Here is a 17,152-nt window from a genome sequence, read left to right on the forward strand (position 1 = left end):
GAACTGGTTCAAAAGGCTATAGTAACTCGTTCCATCTGCATTTCTGAAAACTATATTGCTTTTTGCCTATTAAGTCATTATCATTCTTTAGATAGAAGCTTTTCACATCCATCTAATGTTTAAGCCTCTGGCCCTAGAAATATTTGTTTACTAAGCACCTGCTGTTTGCATGTAGTAGATGTGGCTGTCAACCTCAGAAGCCAGGGTAGCCGCTGCAGGATCCCAGGGTGTTCCATGCCAGCCCCTGCTCAGCTCCCGCCCCCCAGCGCTGTCCAGGTGTTCTGTCAGCCCACAGCTAATTGTCTCCTGTCCCCATGTCCACCAGCCTCTCAAACTTGCCTTTTCTAGAACCAAGTCCTTTCCAGGCCCCTCCCCTCACCCTCATCCCTTCCCGGACTTCCTTCCTTCCTCCTGTGTCCCCTGGATTCCTTGAGATCCTGCATTCATATGTTCATGCTCGCTGGCATCTCAGCCCCTGGGCCTTTCCCATTCTAGGAGATCTTTGCATGCCACAGTCAACCTTCAGAAACATGGATCATATCCTGTCCCTCCTCTGGCTGAAGTTTTCATTAGTTTCCAGCAAAGGCCTGGATTAGCTTGAAGTGTGTAGAAGCCCAGACAAGCATGGCACAGGTTTGCCTCTCTGGCAGCTTCCTCAGCTCAGCCCCAATTCCCCCATCGTCACTGAGCCAATCCCTTCTCACCCTCTCACGGGTGAACTCCTCAGCCTTTAGGCCTGAGTTCTGAGGACCATTTTTCACAGGCAGCCCTCCCAGCTCTACCACAGGGCTTTTTTCTGTCACTTGGTGATTGCCTGTCCACTGTTCACTGGGGAGGGCTCGGAAGGCACAAGCCATGATTGTTTATCTTAATGCACTTTCCCACATCTGGCAATCTTTAGTTTTTAAGGCTCTAAAATCAGCCGGACCCATAGTTGGAAAGGCTACTGGGAGACCATTCATCTAACACAATTTTTTTGAGCCTGTATCTTTACTCTTCCACCTTTCTAAGGTGCAGTTCCTTAGAAAGCAGTTTGACAAACTGTAGCCTTAAAAATGCTAATCACTTAGGGAGTTCTGTCATGGCTCAGCAGTTACGAACCTGACCAGTATCCATGAGGACACAGGTTTGATCCTGGCTTCGCTCAGTGGGTGAGGGATCTGGCGTTGCTCTGAGCTGTGGTGTGGGTCACAGACGTGGCTCAGATCTGGCATTGCTGTGGCTGTGAGGTAGGCTGGCAGCTGTAGCTCCAATTCAACCCCTAGCCTGGGAACTTCTATATGCAGCCTTAAGAGAACAAAGGAAAAAAAAAGTTAATCACTTAGACCCAATAACAGGAAAACACACTCTGCCGAGAAATGGTCATGGCATTGTCCTTTATAAGAGCAAACATCATTGGGATAAGAGTTAAATCTAACACTGTTGTGTAACAAGTGCTCTCCAAGTATGAATAACATGAGAGGATGTAGAAAGAAAAATCTGGATCCAAAATTGTTAGATTTTATGATCACAAAATTGAGGGAAGTGTCAAGAGATGATCTTTGTGAGTATGGAGGAGACTTTTGTGTTTTTTGGGGTTTTTTTTATTTGATATTTTAATTTTTTATCACATCTGTAGTTGTATAATGATCATCACAATCCAATTTCACAGGATTTCCATCCCACAACCCAAGCACCAGAGGAGACTTGAATAACACTTGCCCACATTCTAGTGGCCTTTGTGAATGTCAGTAATAAGGACAATGGCGACTACGTCGCCAAAAGAACCAGCCAGCTAGATATGTCCCTGCTTCTTTGGCTAATAGATCTCAAAAACTAATTTTGGTCTCTCCCCCATTCCACCCCCTGTAGTTCGAAAAGCTGAACACAGTTGCTGAGTGTCTGTTCTCCCTGGTCAACGGTGATGACATGTATGCAACCTTTGCCCACATCCAGCAGAAGAGCCTCTTGGTGTGGCTGTTCAGTCGCCTGTATTTATACTCCTTCATCAGCCTCTTTATATATATGATTCTCAGTCTTTTCATTGCACTTATTACAGACTCTTATGACACCATTAAGGTAAGCAGTTATCATTATTTCCTGCCTCAAAAATAATGGCAAATTCTGTATGGATCAGCATAGGAAAACACTATAATGTTGCTTACTTAAAATACTATGGTTTTACTTATTCTGAGGTTGTGTAGAAAAGAAACTTTTTGAGATGCTGGAGGTTAATGTTAAATACGCATTTAGGACATTGTCCCTGGCATCCAGGTCAAGGTGGATTGGTTTGGAGGTGGGGAAGAGAAAGGACTGGCTGAGGTTGGTAAATCAGGCAGTTGGGCTGTCGGTTTCAGCACTGACAGGGGACCTGCCTGTCCGGAACTTAGACTCTGAGTAATAAGTTTCGGTGATAAGAGGTGACCACCATCATTCTGTTCCCAGGTAATGGCACGCCTCAAACACTGGGTGCCGCTCATGTGGTGCAGGCGTCCTTTAAATTTCGAAAGCTTTTGTGGCTGTTTGTCTTCCTCCCTTCCTGCCACCTAGGGGTCCTGTGTCCTTTCAGACTGGATCCCATGAACTGATCTCTAGCTTGAAGGAAGCTCTGTTGCCCCCCGGAGAGCTTTTCACAGCAGATGGTCAGGCTTGGAAAAATCCTGTTTGGGGGCAGGTGTCTGAGCAACCAGGGGGTGTTGTCCTCTTCTTGAAACTTGCTCAGACTAACTCAGAAGCAGCCAGTCCACTGGCGATACTCCTGGGCATTTTGTTCGGGGGAAGATGCAAGTTCCTATGGGAATGTGCCATTGGCTCTGCAGCGGGGCTGGGCATGGGAGGAGGAGCAGGGCTCCTCACCGTAGGTGCCTGTCCTTGATGTGGCAGTGTGCCTGTGAGTGTGCCAAACCTTGGTGACCTGGTGGGTAACCTCACAAAGCGAGAGGAGAGGGGTCTCTCAGGGTCTTTGTGTCTGCTTGGAGGAACCTACTGTCTTCTACCTCACTATAGACTTCTGACTATTTCCTTTACTCCTTTTATTAACAGGCGCCCTCCCACCCCCACTCCCCACCCCACCATGGCTTGCTTTCTGGCGTTTTCCTCTGGATGGCTCTCTGTTTCCATGGTGGCCCTGGCTTGACCTTCAAGGGACTGACAAATTGATTGATCATTGTTAATATCAGTTCTTGGATCTGAGCTCGCTACGTGGGGGCATTTTCTTTTATCGGAGGTGGGTTTGGTTTGTTGACAAAGGGAGCGATTTCTCAGCTGCATGCATAAGGTAACAACACCATGTACTTTTTCAAGAAATACCAAAAGAATGGGTTTCCTGCCACGGATCTTCAGGAATTCCTGAAGGAGTGTAGTAGCAAAGAGAAGTGTCAGCAAGAGTCATCGGCATTCCTGCCCCGCATCTGCTGTCTGAGGAGGTCAGTATTGTGTTTAGTCAGGTCTCTATGCTCCCAGAATGAGAGGCTCTGCTGCCTTAACAAAGAGTGTTCCCAAGAGTGGAACGCTCCCTCAGAAACCAGCTGACTGTGAGAAATCATGCAGCCCTCCTTGCTTTCTTCCCACTGCAATTGTCTCTCATGAAATAAGGTGTAAAGCTACATGGCATGGTTGAAATCTCTTGGGACTGTTAGAAGTCTGTTATGAGAAGGCATGAACTATGTCCCTGAAGTCAAGAGGGTGAGTTGGTCAAAGGAAGAAGTCCGAGCCCTTCTGTTCAGAAATGGAGCTCTGGGAACACCAAAGGTGTTTTCCCCTTTTCACAGTCCTGGTACAAATAACCTTTCTTGAGCAGAGCAGGAAGCCTTTTTGAGAGGATGCTTTATGTGTCCTTGGCTAGAAGCACAAGTCTGTAGGTCCTCATTGACCAACTGCTCTTTGCTCGCCATTCATCAGTGCACCTACAGAAATGGTCTGGGAGTTCCCGTCGTGGCGCAGTGGTTAACGAATCCGACTAGGAACCATGAGGTTGCAGGTTCGATCCCTGCCCTTGCTCAGTGGGTTAATGATCCGGCGTTGCCATGAGCTGTGGTGTAGGTCGCAGATGCGGCTCGGATCCTGCGTTGCTGTGGCTCTGGCGTAGGCTGGCAACTACAGCTCCGATTAGACCCCTAGCCTGGGAACCTCCATATGCCGCGGGAACAGCCCAAAAAAATGCCAAAAAGACAAAAAAAAAAAAAAAAAAAAAAAGAAATGGTCTGGACCTCAGTGGCAAAGCCTCCACGTGGTAGCTTGGGGACTGGAGTGGGGGTCAGATGAGGATCATTTTCTTAACTGTTTTCATCTGAAGTCAGGGGTGGGAGTTGTTAACTGCAAGAGAAGGATTCTCTAAACCATAATCCTAAAGGAAGATGGAGAACGTAATTGCTACTTAAAATCACAGGATGTATTTTCTGTTAATTAGTTCATACCAAACCTTGGGATTTGAATTGGTATGACTGAGCATTTCCAAAGAATGTTTGATAAATATGAAATGAGGTCTTCTGAGAAGAGTTAAGTTTTTAAAATCACATTTTATCCTCTCAGAGCCTTAAATTGTTGCCATGGAAGCCAGGATAAAGGGAAATTAATTTTCTTAATAGGCAGCTGTCTCCTAAGAGGCACCTTATATAGGGAAAGTCAAAGTTGCTTCTCTAAGGTGTAGTTAACTGTAAAGAAAAAAAAATATATATATATATGTATAAAATTCGAGAATATAGTTGTGAATTCTGAAAAGTAACTGATAGGTTTTTGGTGTTTGATTTTTAGACCTCAGCTTGTGCCACAAAAAGCCCTAGGAGGCTGTCAAATGTTTTCTTGGGCAGCCATATGGAGGGAGTGAAAGCTCTAAGGAGTGGACTGGAAGACAAATTGATAAGATTGGGTCTGAGTGGTGAGAAGAATAAAGCAACATCAGCAGACAATTTTTTCTAAGACGTGCTAAAGGCTGGTGAGAAAAGGCCTGATGCAAAGGATGATGTCCCATTGTGAGAAATGAAAGAATTAAATGAAACAGGAGAGTCCACCAGAGAAAATCAAGTGAAGAGGAACTAGGATGTTGAAAAATTTTTTTGGGGGGGAGAGGATATCAAAAAGAAAAGCAGAAGTGTCTGTTACCCAAGATGGTCATGGGGAAGCCAGCTAGATCAGTTTTAGCCCAATAATCAAATCAAAGCCTGGAACCGAGGGGGATTCTAAATGGACCCTGCAGAGAGTAAGTGAGGCTTTTAGGCCCTGATGGAGGAAACGCTTTGTACTGGGGTCTTGGAACAAGCGATGGCTTTGAAATCATCAAAAACTTAAATACGCTTGGACGTACTAGCTTGGATACAGCTAGAGCCCCAAGAACAGAATAAAATTGAGAAAGGTGATGAACAGAGAGTATGCATTAGAGAAAGACCTCACTGGGGGAACCTGGGGAGTAAGGACATCCGTGGTATCAGCATCTGGGCCCTTCCACAGTGCCTGTGATGTTCAGCTCTCACAGCTCTGCACCCCATGGAGCGTGGCTGGGCTGTTCTTTTTCAACCAAGCCATCCAGCAACCACCACAGATTGATTATCCCTCGAATAGTTGGCAGAGCCTCTGGCCTGGCAGTCGGAACACTTGGATTTTTACTGGGACCCTGAAGTTATCAAATGTGTCCCATGACCTTTCCTACACCTCTTGGTTCCTCTGACGTCAGAGTGGAACTGATGGCCTCTGCAGCCTCTTCCAGTTCTAGTGTGATGTGGTTCTTTGAAAAGATGTTCATGGTGGAACAGATGCAGGGTTAACCTCCCTCCTGTCTACCAGAGCAGAAGAGGAAAATCTGCTCTTCTAGCCACTGAGGCTTTGTCGAAGGCAGGCAGAGGGGAGATGGCTCCTCAAAATTTTGAAAGCATCTCGTTAAAAGGGAACTAATGTCAATTATTCTTCTTAAGTTTTTATTCCTCTTATATGTTACACTCAGCATGTCAATAGCCTACGTATGCCTAAATGGTAGAGTATATGTATTCCTAGTCCATCTCCAAGATTTTTAAGTCACTCTTCTCTTTTCTCCTTCTTTCTCCCCCTTTCTGTTATAGGAATGGAAGTGATGACCACTTGATACTTGTTAACTAAAATTCTTCTGCTGAAGATAATCAAGCTTCAGGTCTCCTCACGTTGACTGAAAATGCAGAGGGACCCCGATTTGTGTGGACCAGCACTTCCAAAAATACTGATTGTGGAGTGGGAAAGAGGACTGTCAGCTGGCTGAATAGACCTAAAGTTCCAAAGTTCCTTTTTATAAATTTGGATGATGAAGAATAGACCACAGTTAACTACTCATAGAGCAGTGACAGTGAAATTTTGTCCTAGTCTTTTAATTTATGACATCACAAATTTGGGATGAAAAAAAAATCACATTTCAGAGTGTGCGAAAAATGTGAGTTTAAAAATGTGAGTTTAGGAGTTCCCTGTGTTGGCTTAGCAGTAATGAACCTGACTACTGTCCATGAGGATGTGGGTGTGATTCCTGGCCCCGTTCGGTGGGTTAAGGATTTGGTGTTGCCATGAGCTGTGGTGTAGGTTGCAGATGCGGCTCAGATCTGGAGTTGCTCTGGCTGTGGTGTAGGCCAACATCTGCAGCTCCAATTCAACCCCTAGCCTGGGAACTTCCATATGCCAAGGGTGTGGCCCTAAAAAGACAAAATCAAACAAACAAACAAAAAAACAAAAAAATAAATAAAGACATGAGTTTTGGAGTTCCCACTGTGGCACAGTGAATTAAGAATCCAACTGCAGCAGCTCAGGTCACTATAGAGGTGAGGAATCCCCAGTCTGGCATGATAGGTTAAAGATACAGCTGCAGTGCCAGTTTCAGGTGCAGCTCAAATTCAATCCCTGGCTTGAGAACTTTCACATGCCAAGTGTGCTGCCATTAAAAAAAAAAAAAAAAGGATGTAAGTTTATCACCAAATAAGGGTTTGTCTTAAAAGTGATTCTTAAAAAAAAAAAAGTGATTCTTGGGTTAAAAGGCATGTGTGGATTCACGGTCTACACAAAAATGAAATTGGTTGCAATACCAATTTAGATACTCAAAGCTGAAGAACTATTAAACCACTTAAAGATTACACTTAAATCAATAAAAGGACCTCTTCCAATGAACATTTCTTGGCCTGTTTTCCTGTGTTCGTCTTCACGATATGAAAACATGTTGGCAAAGTCAGTGGAAACAGAGTTATTTGGACACCTTGTCACTTATGCTAATTGTTGACTGTACACACATGACATGAGGACATTACACTGCAGTAGTGGTCATTCATTTTAACATTTAAGTCCTCTGTGGTGGGGATTTACCCTTGTCAAGCAAGGAAAGATGGTATTTTTTTCCCAAATAAATCAAATGTATTTTATCATAACATCTGGAGCTACTACTGTTTTTTAAAATGTACTCTCTCTTAACATCTACCTAGTGAAAAAATTCAGATCACATCTCTATCAACTATCTGGTCTCCAAAGGGGATTTCTCACTTTCTTAAAAGCAGTGAAAGGGGAAAATAGGGACTAGTATATAGAAGTTATTCAGTAAGTTATTTATGATAATGACTTGAGATTAAGATAACTTCATGCACTGATTTATTTCATAGGTGAGCTTTCTTAGGAGTCAACTATCTTAAATGTATTGTGAAGAATAGGGTTTGAATTGAGCAAGACCTTCATCCCAGGGCTCCCTGTGCCCCCCTTGCCCCCTAAATCCCCTACCAGAGACTTTCTGGTGTCCTACCCCTACCGCCTCGTCCCTGGTCTATGCTAGGAAAATCTTCCAGTTAATACCATGAAAGTCTGAAAAAGTGACTCATGTCTATACAAAAAATACCTTGGTAAAATTTTCTTTTTTGTTACAAATTTCTTGACTGACAAAAAATGTCAAGAATTATATTCAACTTTTAAATTAAGATCCATTTCACCTGTGGTTATTCTAGGGTCATTGCCATGACTCTGGCATCAGTACGTAGTTAGATCCCTTCTTCACCTCTGAGTGTGCCCCCAGTACATAGTTTGTCTCTGAATAGAATTGCTCTCCATGCCTTTTACATAATCTGCAGCTGTGACTACCATTCGAGTCAAAGATGAATGGTGGTCCCCCATGCCCATGTCTTCCTTTTACTGGCTTTCACGTTCCCTTTGATTTCTTTTCCCTCAAGCTGGACAAAAACACTTTCAGGAAGAAAAATCTTTTTCAAGGTTACCTTGTACCTGTGGAAACATTGTTTTCTCTCTTTTTAATAATTGTAAACAATTGTCACTTTACCAACTGTATTATCTCTTTGACCTCTAGTGAACAATGTTTTCTCGTAACTCTGCTAATAGCCACCTCTGGGACAAACCATTTTCTCTCCTCTCCTAGGCCTCCACTTGGAGAGCTCACTGTGAAAGTTAGGAGACTTATTCCTTTTGCCTGCTGGTTTCATGAGGGGATCCCCAATTCTTATAGAACATACCTCAGCTGGCAGTGACTACCCCAAAGCTAGTTGTAACATCCTGAGGCTGGATGACTTGGGATCCAGGTGGAAAAGAGCATGGTGGTGGGGGACATGGAGACAGAGTTAAAATCCCAGCTTACCTGGTACCTTGGGGGTCCTGAGCAAGTAAATTTCTGCTTCTCAGTGACAATGACAAAGATCAACAAGCTGTGGGATGGGCATTTAAATTGGAGAACTCATGAAAAGCCTGGCATTGAACTGAAACTTGAGCCATTCTTTACTTCTGATTTTCTGCCATGTCCCTAAGTGGGTCCCATGGGGTCATGGAGCAGTGAAGATGTTAAGACATTTAGCCTGCCTCAGAGCCTGTCCTCCTACTACCCGAGTTTCCTTGGAAAGGTCATCTGTAAAGTGACCTTGGTTTCCTCATCTGTAAAGGGAAATTGTAAGTATTAAATGAGTTGAATAGAGCAGGCCATGGCTTGTAAATGTTTGACGAGTACTAGACCTTCAAGCAGACTTTCTTGCAGAGGCTACAAAGATACACATCTATCACCTGAGCCAGCCAGGAAGATCTTTACTTTGAAGCATGCTCACCACCCACTTGTGGTGGACTTTGTTAGGCCTTTAAGCAAGGAGACACCCTCATCCAGGCCTGTCGTGGAGGCAATGACCAATTAAGTCTGATGCTCACCCACAGTTGTGGAGAAGCTCGTGGACCTGAATAGTCTAAACACCCTGCCCTGGGGGGGGGGGGGGAACAAGGCTGTCAATCCTGATGGGACGTTAACTGTCCCCGAGGTGTACAAGCCTCCTAAATCCACAGTCCTTGAACCCGGGCGAGACCCTCCATTCTCAGCTAGAAGCTCCCTGCCTTAACCAAATTTGTCCCCTAAGTGTGAAGTATGGGCCAGGTATTGCTGATCTGAGGTGGTAAATGTAGAGGTGAGAAAGGGAATTTAGGGAAAGGTCTTCAAGAGATTCTAGTCACCGCCCCCAACCCCAGCTGAGGGTCCTTATCGTAACAATGTGGGGGGAGATGCCTGACCCTCCCGCCCTCCCTTCAGATCTGGAAAACTGAGCGGCCCAGGCTTTTGATATACAGCCCATCACCCTGTAGTGCTGGAGGGCCTCCTGGTAAAATTAGCCCAGCACTATCACTGATGTTCAGGGGCCCTAGAGTCACTGGGAAAAATATGATTTCTGAACATAGTCTCGGACACAGAATGCTCCTGCCAGTATAAAGAGCTGTGATGCTTAGCGATTATTCAATTCCAGATATCTGAATACACTCTTGGTTTACTGCGCTTTCCTCACAGTCTCGCAATTCACAATATTTTTTAAAAGAAGGGCCCCACAAGGGATGTAGCAAATTTGGATGACTGGACCATATAACTCAGTGATTAACTCAATGATTAAAGCATGGCCTTTACAAAAATAAAAAAAAAAAAGTACAATCCCAGCATTGTACTTTTTCTCAAAAAAATTGAAATTTAGCAAAGGGAAAGAGTGAAGCGGAGTGGGAATGGCTTTTTAAAAGACTTTTTGATGCACCACCTTTCTCAGTCTCTGTCCTTGCAAATTAGTGGCTGTGGAGCTGCTTCCTACCCCACAGTTTTTTTCACAGATTAAACTGTGCTTGGTGATAGTGGCCAATGTCATTTCTATGTCACACTGGCAGGCTGGAGCTGCGCTGCTCACAATTTCCCCTCATCAATGAAGAGACTCATTTTCCTCGTCTTTTTTTTTTTTTAGGGCTGCATCTGCAGCCTATGGAAATTCTGGGGGTAGGGGTCGAATTGGAACTGCAGCTGCCAGCCCACGCCACAGCAATGCCAGATCCAAGCCACATCTGCAACCTATGCCCTGATGCCGGATCCTTAATCCACCAAGCAAGGCCAGGGATTGAACCTGCATTGAAGAGCCCCATTTTCTAATTTTCCACTCCATGATTTTCCCTGACAGAGAATCAACTTTGGGTAGTTCTTCTAAACTTGATCATGTTTGCCCAACGGCCATACGACCTCCAACCTTGCTGGGCAAAGTCCTTTGGGACCTGCTCCACCCACTGGACAGTTGAGCAATCTCTCCAAGCTCTTTATAGCCATTTGCTTTTAACAAGCCACGTTTGAATGGCAACACATAGAATTGTTTAACAAGCTACCTGTTGGAGAAAATAACATAGCAGCAATGGGAAGACTTCAAGATGAACCACATCTCAATATAGACACTCAGGTTGTTGAGGAAAACAATATAACTCATGGCTGTTCTATGCTGGGCTCATTTACAAGCAAATATGCCTGCAAACCAGTGGGTGAAAATGATGGCCGATGTTTCTCTTGCCATCTGTCTCTACCAGGAAATCAGAGAGTGAATGAGAAGATAAATGTGTACACAGGAATATTTCCACACTACCTTATGTAACAAGGACAGCAAAACTCTGACTTCTTAAAGACCCCTGGGAGCTATTGGCTGTGGCGGATGGGAAAGACAATTTGTTAGTGTGATATATGTTCCTTAGTTTCTAATGATACATAAATTATCCCGTGAGCCATGATGCATATGGTTTAAAGAGAATTTTAAATGAAAGCAATTTTTTTCCAGCAATACTAATTGCCTAGCCGCTGTAAATTACTCATCTCCCGCTGCCGGTGGGCCGTGGTCATTACTCTCTCCCTGAGGTTGGGCCAATGTCCCCCAAGAGAAATGTTTGCGTTGACAAAATGAATTTACGTCCTCACTTGCAAGCCTGCCACATCGGGGCTACAGAAGGAGACAGTATTTATAATGCCTTTCAGACCGATCATCATGCATTTGTGTCATCCTGCATACGTTATCTGCGATAACAGGACAGTGCGTTGGGTCTTAGCTCTTGGCTGCCTTGGGAAAAAAATCAGGGAGCTGCTATCAATATTTCATCTTCTCTAGCTTGGGGGTTTGAAAGGTAGACTTAGCTAAGACACATGAATGTTTCCTAGATGACAAAGAATGGAAGTGATAAGAACCATTAATTTTGAGAAACGTTAGAAAATTTTGTATAGAGATGGAAAATGGTGATGCTATTAAAGACTTTACCTCAATACATGTTTGTCGATTTCCAACACTGTGCTAAGTACTAAGGATGCAAGGAGTGAATGACATGTTTCCTGCCCTCGCGAAGTTTGGTGTCTGGTGGGAAAGACAAACATGTGCAAAGCAAGGATGACACAAGGTCACGCGTGGTACCCTATGAGAGCAGAATGGCAGTGGCTCCAGCCTGCCTGTAGTGTAAATGAAGACCTCTTAAGAAATAGACAATCCTAGAACTGAGACTTGAAAGATACATGTTATTTGACCAGATGGCCATGGTGTGGGGTGGGGATAGAGGGCTTTCTGGATAAAAGAAATTGTGTGGCAAAGTCTTGGACATCTGAGAGAGAACCCAGCCAGAAAACCCAGGGAAACTGTTTTGAGGTGGTCAGAAGGTAGGTCACATGTTGAAGAAAATGAGAAGACAAGACTGGAGAAGTGACAAAGACCTAGGGAGGGCTTTAGATCTGGGAGCTACACGGCTGTGAAAAATGGATTGGGGTGCTGTCTCAGATAAGCAGGGAAATCGGTTACAAAGCTACTACAGTTCCCCCCCGCCAAAATTAATGCTATTACCTCATAGTTAAACTCAAAAAAACCCAAATACCCACAGTGAGAAATTTGCCTAAAAACGATCTCTAAGGATGATACCAGCTCTCATATGTATGTTTTATCTATCCATATGTATATTTTTTCTTTATTAAAAGATTTATCTGCTAAATATCCTGTCATTTTCACAGGAGTTTGTGCTTTTAGACTATGCATTTAGAAGGAGGATCTCTTTTCATAACTTCTATTATTGATAAGTATATTAATTAGGATGAGTAGGTTGAATGCACATTTCTAATCACATGGTATTTCTCCTTCCCACATATTTAAAAGAAGCTTATCTAAGGCTTTGTTTCTGCATTCATCCCTTCCCACTTACCCTACACACACACACACACACACACACACACACACACACACACACACACACACACACACACACACACTGACCTTGGCCAGACACAGTTTGTGCCTGCAAAGGTGGCAAGACTTGTGTGTGTGACCACTCACAGAGCCAATCTGACAGCTCTGTCAGCAGTGTCCATACTCTTCAGGTTACGTTGCACAGACTTTCTGAAGTTTCCATATTCCTTCCCCCCTCCCCATGACTACCTTCAAGACTTGGATGTGGGATCACAAAAGTCAGAGGGAGTGTGGCCCCCTGGGAAAGGGAGGTGTCACAGGTAAGTGCTGGGAGGTGTTTGCCTGGATGCTGGGGCTGTATGTGTGGGGTGCGCAGGGAGGCTGAACTTAGGGAACAGGAGTGAACTGCCTAAGGGGCTCTGAGGAGGGACTGCATGGTGTTCTCCCCCACTGCCTTGATTTAGAGGTTTGTGCTCAACGTAGTCATGATGGAGGAATATTCCTGGGCCCAGACAGCCTGAGACTGGGAAGGGGGACCAGGGTAGAGAGGGTGGCATGGCTTCTGTGTCACAGATGAGTTAAACAGGGAGTATACAAATGCCTGGGTGAACTATTTCCTTCCAGACCCCCACAGAGAAGGTCAGTGGTTTATGCCAAGGCCACTGACAGTCATGCCTTCTTCCAAGGTCTACCTCCTCCAGCAAACTCAGCTTGTGAGGACCAGAGATGGAAAACTCAACCTTTCCTTAATTCATGGAACAAGGAGAAGGTCTGGGGGCAGGAACACTGTTGGGGTTTCCTTACCTCTTACAGCAGGAGGTCAGGGGAGTTAGGCTGGGTGGTGAGAGAGAACTCTGGAAGACTTGCAGACTGACCACCCTGAGGGGCACAGTGGGCAGCCTGGCTCAGGCCCCTAGAGAGTCACTCTTTCAGCATGCTCAGAGAGCCAAATCATAACCTTGAGGTGCTGGATGAGTAGCAAGATACTAGGTGGGTGAACAACCATGTCCACAAGTGTTCCTGGAGGTGAGGCCACCCACCCCAAGCCTAATCTCTGGGGAAAATGCATTGGAGTTTCCAGCCACACTTACATGGAGACCGCTCTCCATGTTTTTTCTTGAGAAGTCAAGCTCCTGGAACAGTATTTAAGGAACTGTAGTAGTGGACTGAGGAAAGGATGGGTGGATCAGGGATGATTCTTCCACTGGACTTTTTTTTTTTTTTTTTAGGGCAAGACCTGCAGCATTTGGAAGTTCCCAGGCTAGGGGTCCAATCGGAGCTGCAGCTGCCAGCCTACATCACAGCCACAACAATGCCAGATCCAAGACACACCTGTGAACTACACCAGAGCTCACAACAATGCCAGATCCTTAACCCACTGAGCGAGGCCAGGGATCCACTTGCATCTTCCTGGACACTAGTCGGGTTTGTTACCACTGAGCCACAACAAGCACTTCTATTAGACTTTTCTCTCCTTTGCATAAATGCCTCCATAGTCCACCTGGAAAAAGACGATAACATGGGAAGAGATGACAGACAGATGAGGGACATTTGGGTGCAGGTGTAGTTGTGACTAATGGGTGATGATGGGACCTGACCTCTCTCCCACTTTTCTCTGGGGTTAGGGAGGACCTAACCTGTAGCCCTTATGCAAAATATTCTGTCCAAGTTTCCACATTTGAGACAGAGGTGTTGACATTTATTATTCTGCATTAAAAATGAAGAAACTCCATGGAATAAAAACCCATAGATAGATATATATATATTTCTTCCCCATGCGGCATTTCAAAGAATAGCTGTTCGTGTTCACAGCAGGCAGCTTAGAGGGTAAGTTGTGGAGATAGAAATGGGTACAAGATGAATGAGTTAGTCTTATCCACCAGCATCGTCAGGAATATTTCTTAAAAAGATAATTCTTTGCAACCATGTGCCAAATAAATTCCAATGGATTAAAGATTTAAATGTGAAAAATTAAGCCTGTTAAAAGAACTAGAGAAATCTAGATGAATACTGATCTGACCCAAGAAGTAGAGAAGGGCTTTCTGAATTTAAAGCTGCAAATAAATCATAAAAGAAAAATCAGATAGATTTACTACAAAGAAAGGACGTTCCCAGGCTAGGGGTCAAATTGGAGCTGTAGCTGCTGGCCTACGCCACAGCCACAGCAACGAGGGATCTGAGCTGCATCTGCAACCTGCACCAGAGCTCACGGTAATACTGGATCATTAACCCACTGAGCAAGGCCAGGGATCGAACTTGTGTCCTCATGAATGCTAGTCAGATTCATTTCTGCTGAGCCACGATAGGAACTCCTGTATACATGTTATTGCTACTCATCCCAACGGACTTACTGCTTACATATCAGGATTTCCATTTTATTAAAGAGAAAACTGAGAACAGATTAGGTTGCAGGGCTTGGCTTCAAAGCCAAAGCTTTTGGAGTTCCCATTGTGGTGCAGTGGAAATGAATCCGACTAGTCTCCATGAGGATGCATGTTCAATCCCTGGCCCTGCTCAGTAGGTTGAGACTCTGGCGTTATCAAGAGCTATGGTGTAGATCACAGACATGGCTTGGATCTGGCCATTGCTGTGGCTGTGGTGTAGAGCAGCAGCTGTAGCTATGACTCAACCCCTAGCCTGGGAATTTCCATGTGCCACAGATACAGCCCTAAAAAGCAAAAAGCAAAAACAAAAAAAACCCCAAAATTTTGACCCACAAATCCTCTCCCTTCTTTCCTGTCTTCTGTCTGCTATCTAAACAATGCCTACTAAATAGAACTGAATGGCAGAAAAAATGTTTAACATCCTTAATGAGAAAACAACACCCTGTTAAACAACATTCCTTGAATTCACATAATGCTGGTGCTAATGGAAAGTAATCTGTATTTTTCAGAGGAGTTGAGAGCCCCACAGTAGTTCTCAGTACTTCAGTAAATGCCAGGTGATTTAAACAAGTTGTCAAAAGATGCTTCAACCTCAGAATTATCATCTGTAATACAGGGATAATAAAATTGAGAATAGAGAGAGGTTAAGTAACTCATACAAGGTCACACAGCAGTAACCAGCAGAGCTGGGACTCAGACTGAGGAAGCCCATCTTAAGAGCTGGCTAGCTCACAAGGCTGATGTAATGTCTAAGAGATAATAGATGTGAGAAAGCTTCAAAAGGGATAAACTGGACACACTGAGTGAATGGAGATAAAAATTAAAGTTGTAATCTTGTTTTTTTCTGTGCTGGAAAAGAATATAAAAAACAGTGTGATATGTTATGTAACTGAGTCACTTTGCTATACAGTAGAAATTGGCACAATATTGTATTTCAAGTATAATTTTAAAAAATCCTGGTTTTTTGTGTGTATAAGAATTGTGAAAATCAGCCCTTGATAGGGACATCTCAGTTGTCTGGGTGTGCCCTTCTTGACCCAGTATTTATTTTAATATTTCTACAGCTTGAATTGCACACCAGCAAATTGATCCCCTCCCTCCAGCCCCATTTATGTAAAGCAGGATGGCAGTACTGATTAACGGATCAAAGACAAAATACAACTACCGTGCCCAACTAGCTCTTAAAAAAAAATGAAGATAAGAGATAATTGCATCCACTGGGGTAGCATGTGCGGTAATGAATCACCATACAGTTGAGATTGAAAAAAGAGAGCCACCCCATCAAACCTCTTTGACCCAGCACCTCTTCTATCTCACTGGCCGGACGCCAGGAGAGTCAGTGATAAAACGTGCTTTAATATCACTCATGTACTTTTCATGCCTCGTTGCAGTACTTGATCATTGACAAAGTCTGTAGTTGTCTGCACATCTCAATTGGCCTGCCTTTTGGAAAATGCCCTTCATATTCTGTCTCTCTAATTTATATAATTTATTTTTCTAAACCATTTGAGAGATGATTGTATATATTATGCCATTTTATGCCTTAAGACTTCAGGGTATATTTCCTAAGATCAAGAAAAGTCTCTTACAATTACATTTAGAATGGATAGACAATAAGTTCCTATTTTACAGCACATGCAACTGTATCTACTCTCCTGAGACAGACCATGATGGAAAAAAATATTTTAAAAAATGTATGTACATGTGTGACTGAGTCAGTTTGCTGTACAGCAGAAATTGGCACAAGTTGTAAATCAACTGTACTTTAATAAAAAATAAAAAAATAGGAGTTCCCACTGTAGCACAACAGGATCAGCCATGTCTCTATGGTGCCAGGACGAAGGTTTGATACTCAGACCGGTACAGTGGGTTAAAGGATCCAGTGTTGCTGTAGCTGTGGCATACATTGAAACCGTGGCTCGGATCCCCTAGTCTGGGAACTCCATATGCCATGGGGTGGCCAAAAAAGAAAAAAATAATATAAAAATTAAATTAGGAGTTCCCGTCGTGGCGCAGTGGTTAACGAATCCGACTAGGAACCATGAGGTTGCGGGTTCGGTCCCTGCCCTTGCTCAGTGGGTTAACGGTCCGGCGTTGCCGTGAGCTGTGGTGTAGGTTGCAGATGCGGCTTGGATCCCGCGTTGCTGTGGCTCTGGCGTAGGCCGGTGGCTACAGCTCCAATTGGACCCCTAGCCTGGGAACCTCCATATGCCGCGGGAGCGGCCCAAGAAATAGCAACAACAGCAACAACAAAGGACAAAAAGACGAAAAAAAAAAAAAATTAAGGGAGTTCCTGTCATGGCTCAGTGGTTAATGAATCCAACCACGAACCATGAGGTTTCGGGTTCAATCCCTGGTCTCACTCACTGGGTTAAG

The 17,152-nt window shown here is 44.1% G+C and overlaps 1 protein-coding gene across 9 annotated transcripts in view; it reads left to right on the top strand.

Moving 5' to 3' along the window:
- The window catches only part of MCOLN2 (mucolipin TRP cation channel 2), a 59,886-nt gene extending 52,794 nt beyond the window's left edge, over positions 1–7,092 (top strand). For 5 of the 9 annotated variants that reach the window (XR_014807897.1, XR_002345107.2, XR_014807898.1 and 2 more), the window contains 3 exons: positions 1,852–2,058; positions 3,022–3,404; positions 6,030–7,092. Coding sequence is in view for 4 of the 9 variants with exons in the window: in XM_013988837.3 (XP_013844291.1) it covers positions 1,852–2,058; positions 3,283–3,404; positions 6,030–6,066 (366 nt within the window). In the remaining 5 variants the exon portion in view is untranslated. The remainder of the gene's footprint in view (positions 1–1,851; positions 2,059–3,021; positions 3,405–6,029) is intronic. The other 4 variants (XM_013988837.3, XM_003127906.5, XM_084964576.1 and 1 more) reach the window with 1 other exon arrangement.
- The last annotated feature ends 10,060 nt before the right edge of the window (positions 7,093–17,152 follow it).

This window comes from Sus scrofa, chromosome 6, assembly GCF_054392235.1.
Source record: "Sus scrofa isolate SSC_HxYL_T2T_F1_AM1 chromosome 6, Sscrofa_HxYL_maternal_Yorkshire_Landrace_v2.0, whole genome shotgun sequence".
NCBI lineage: Eukaryota > Metazoa > Chordata > Mammalia > Artiodactyla > Suidae > Sus > Sus scrofa.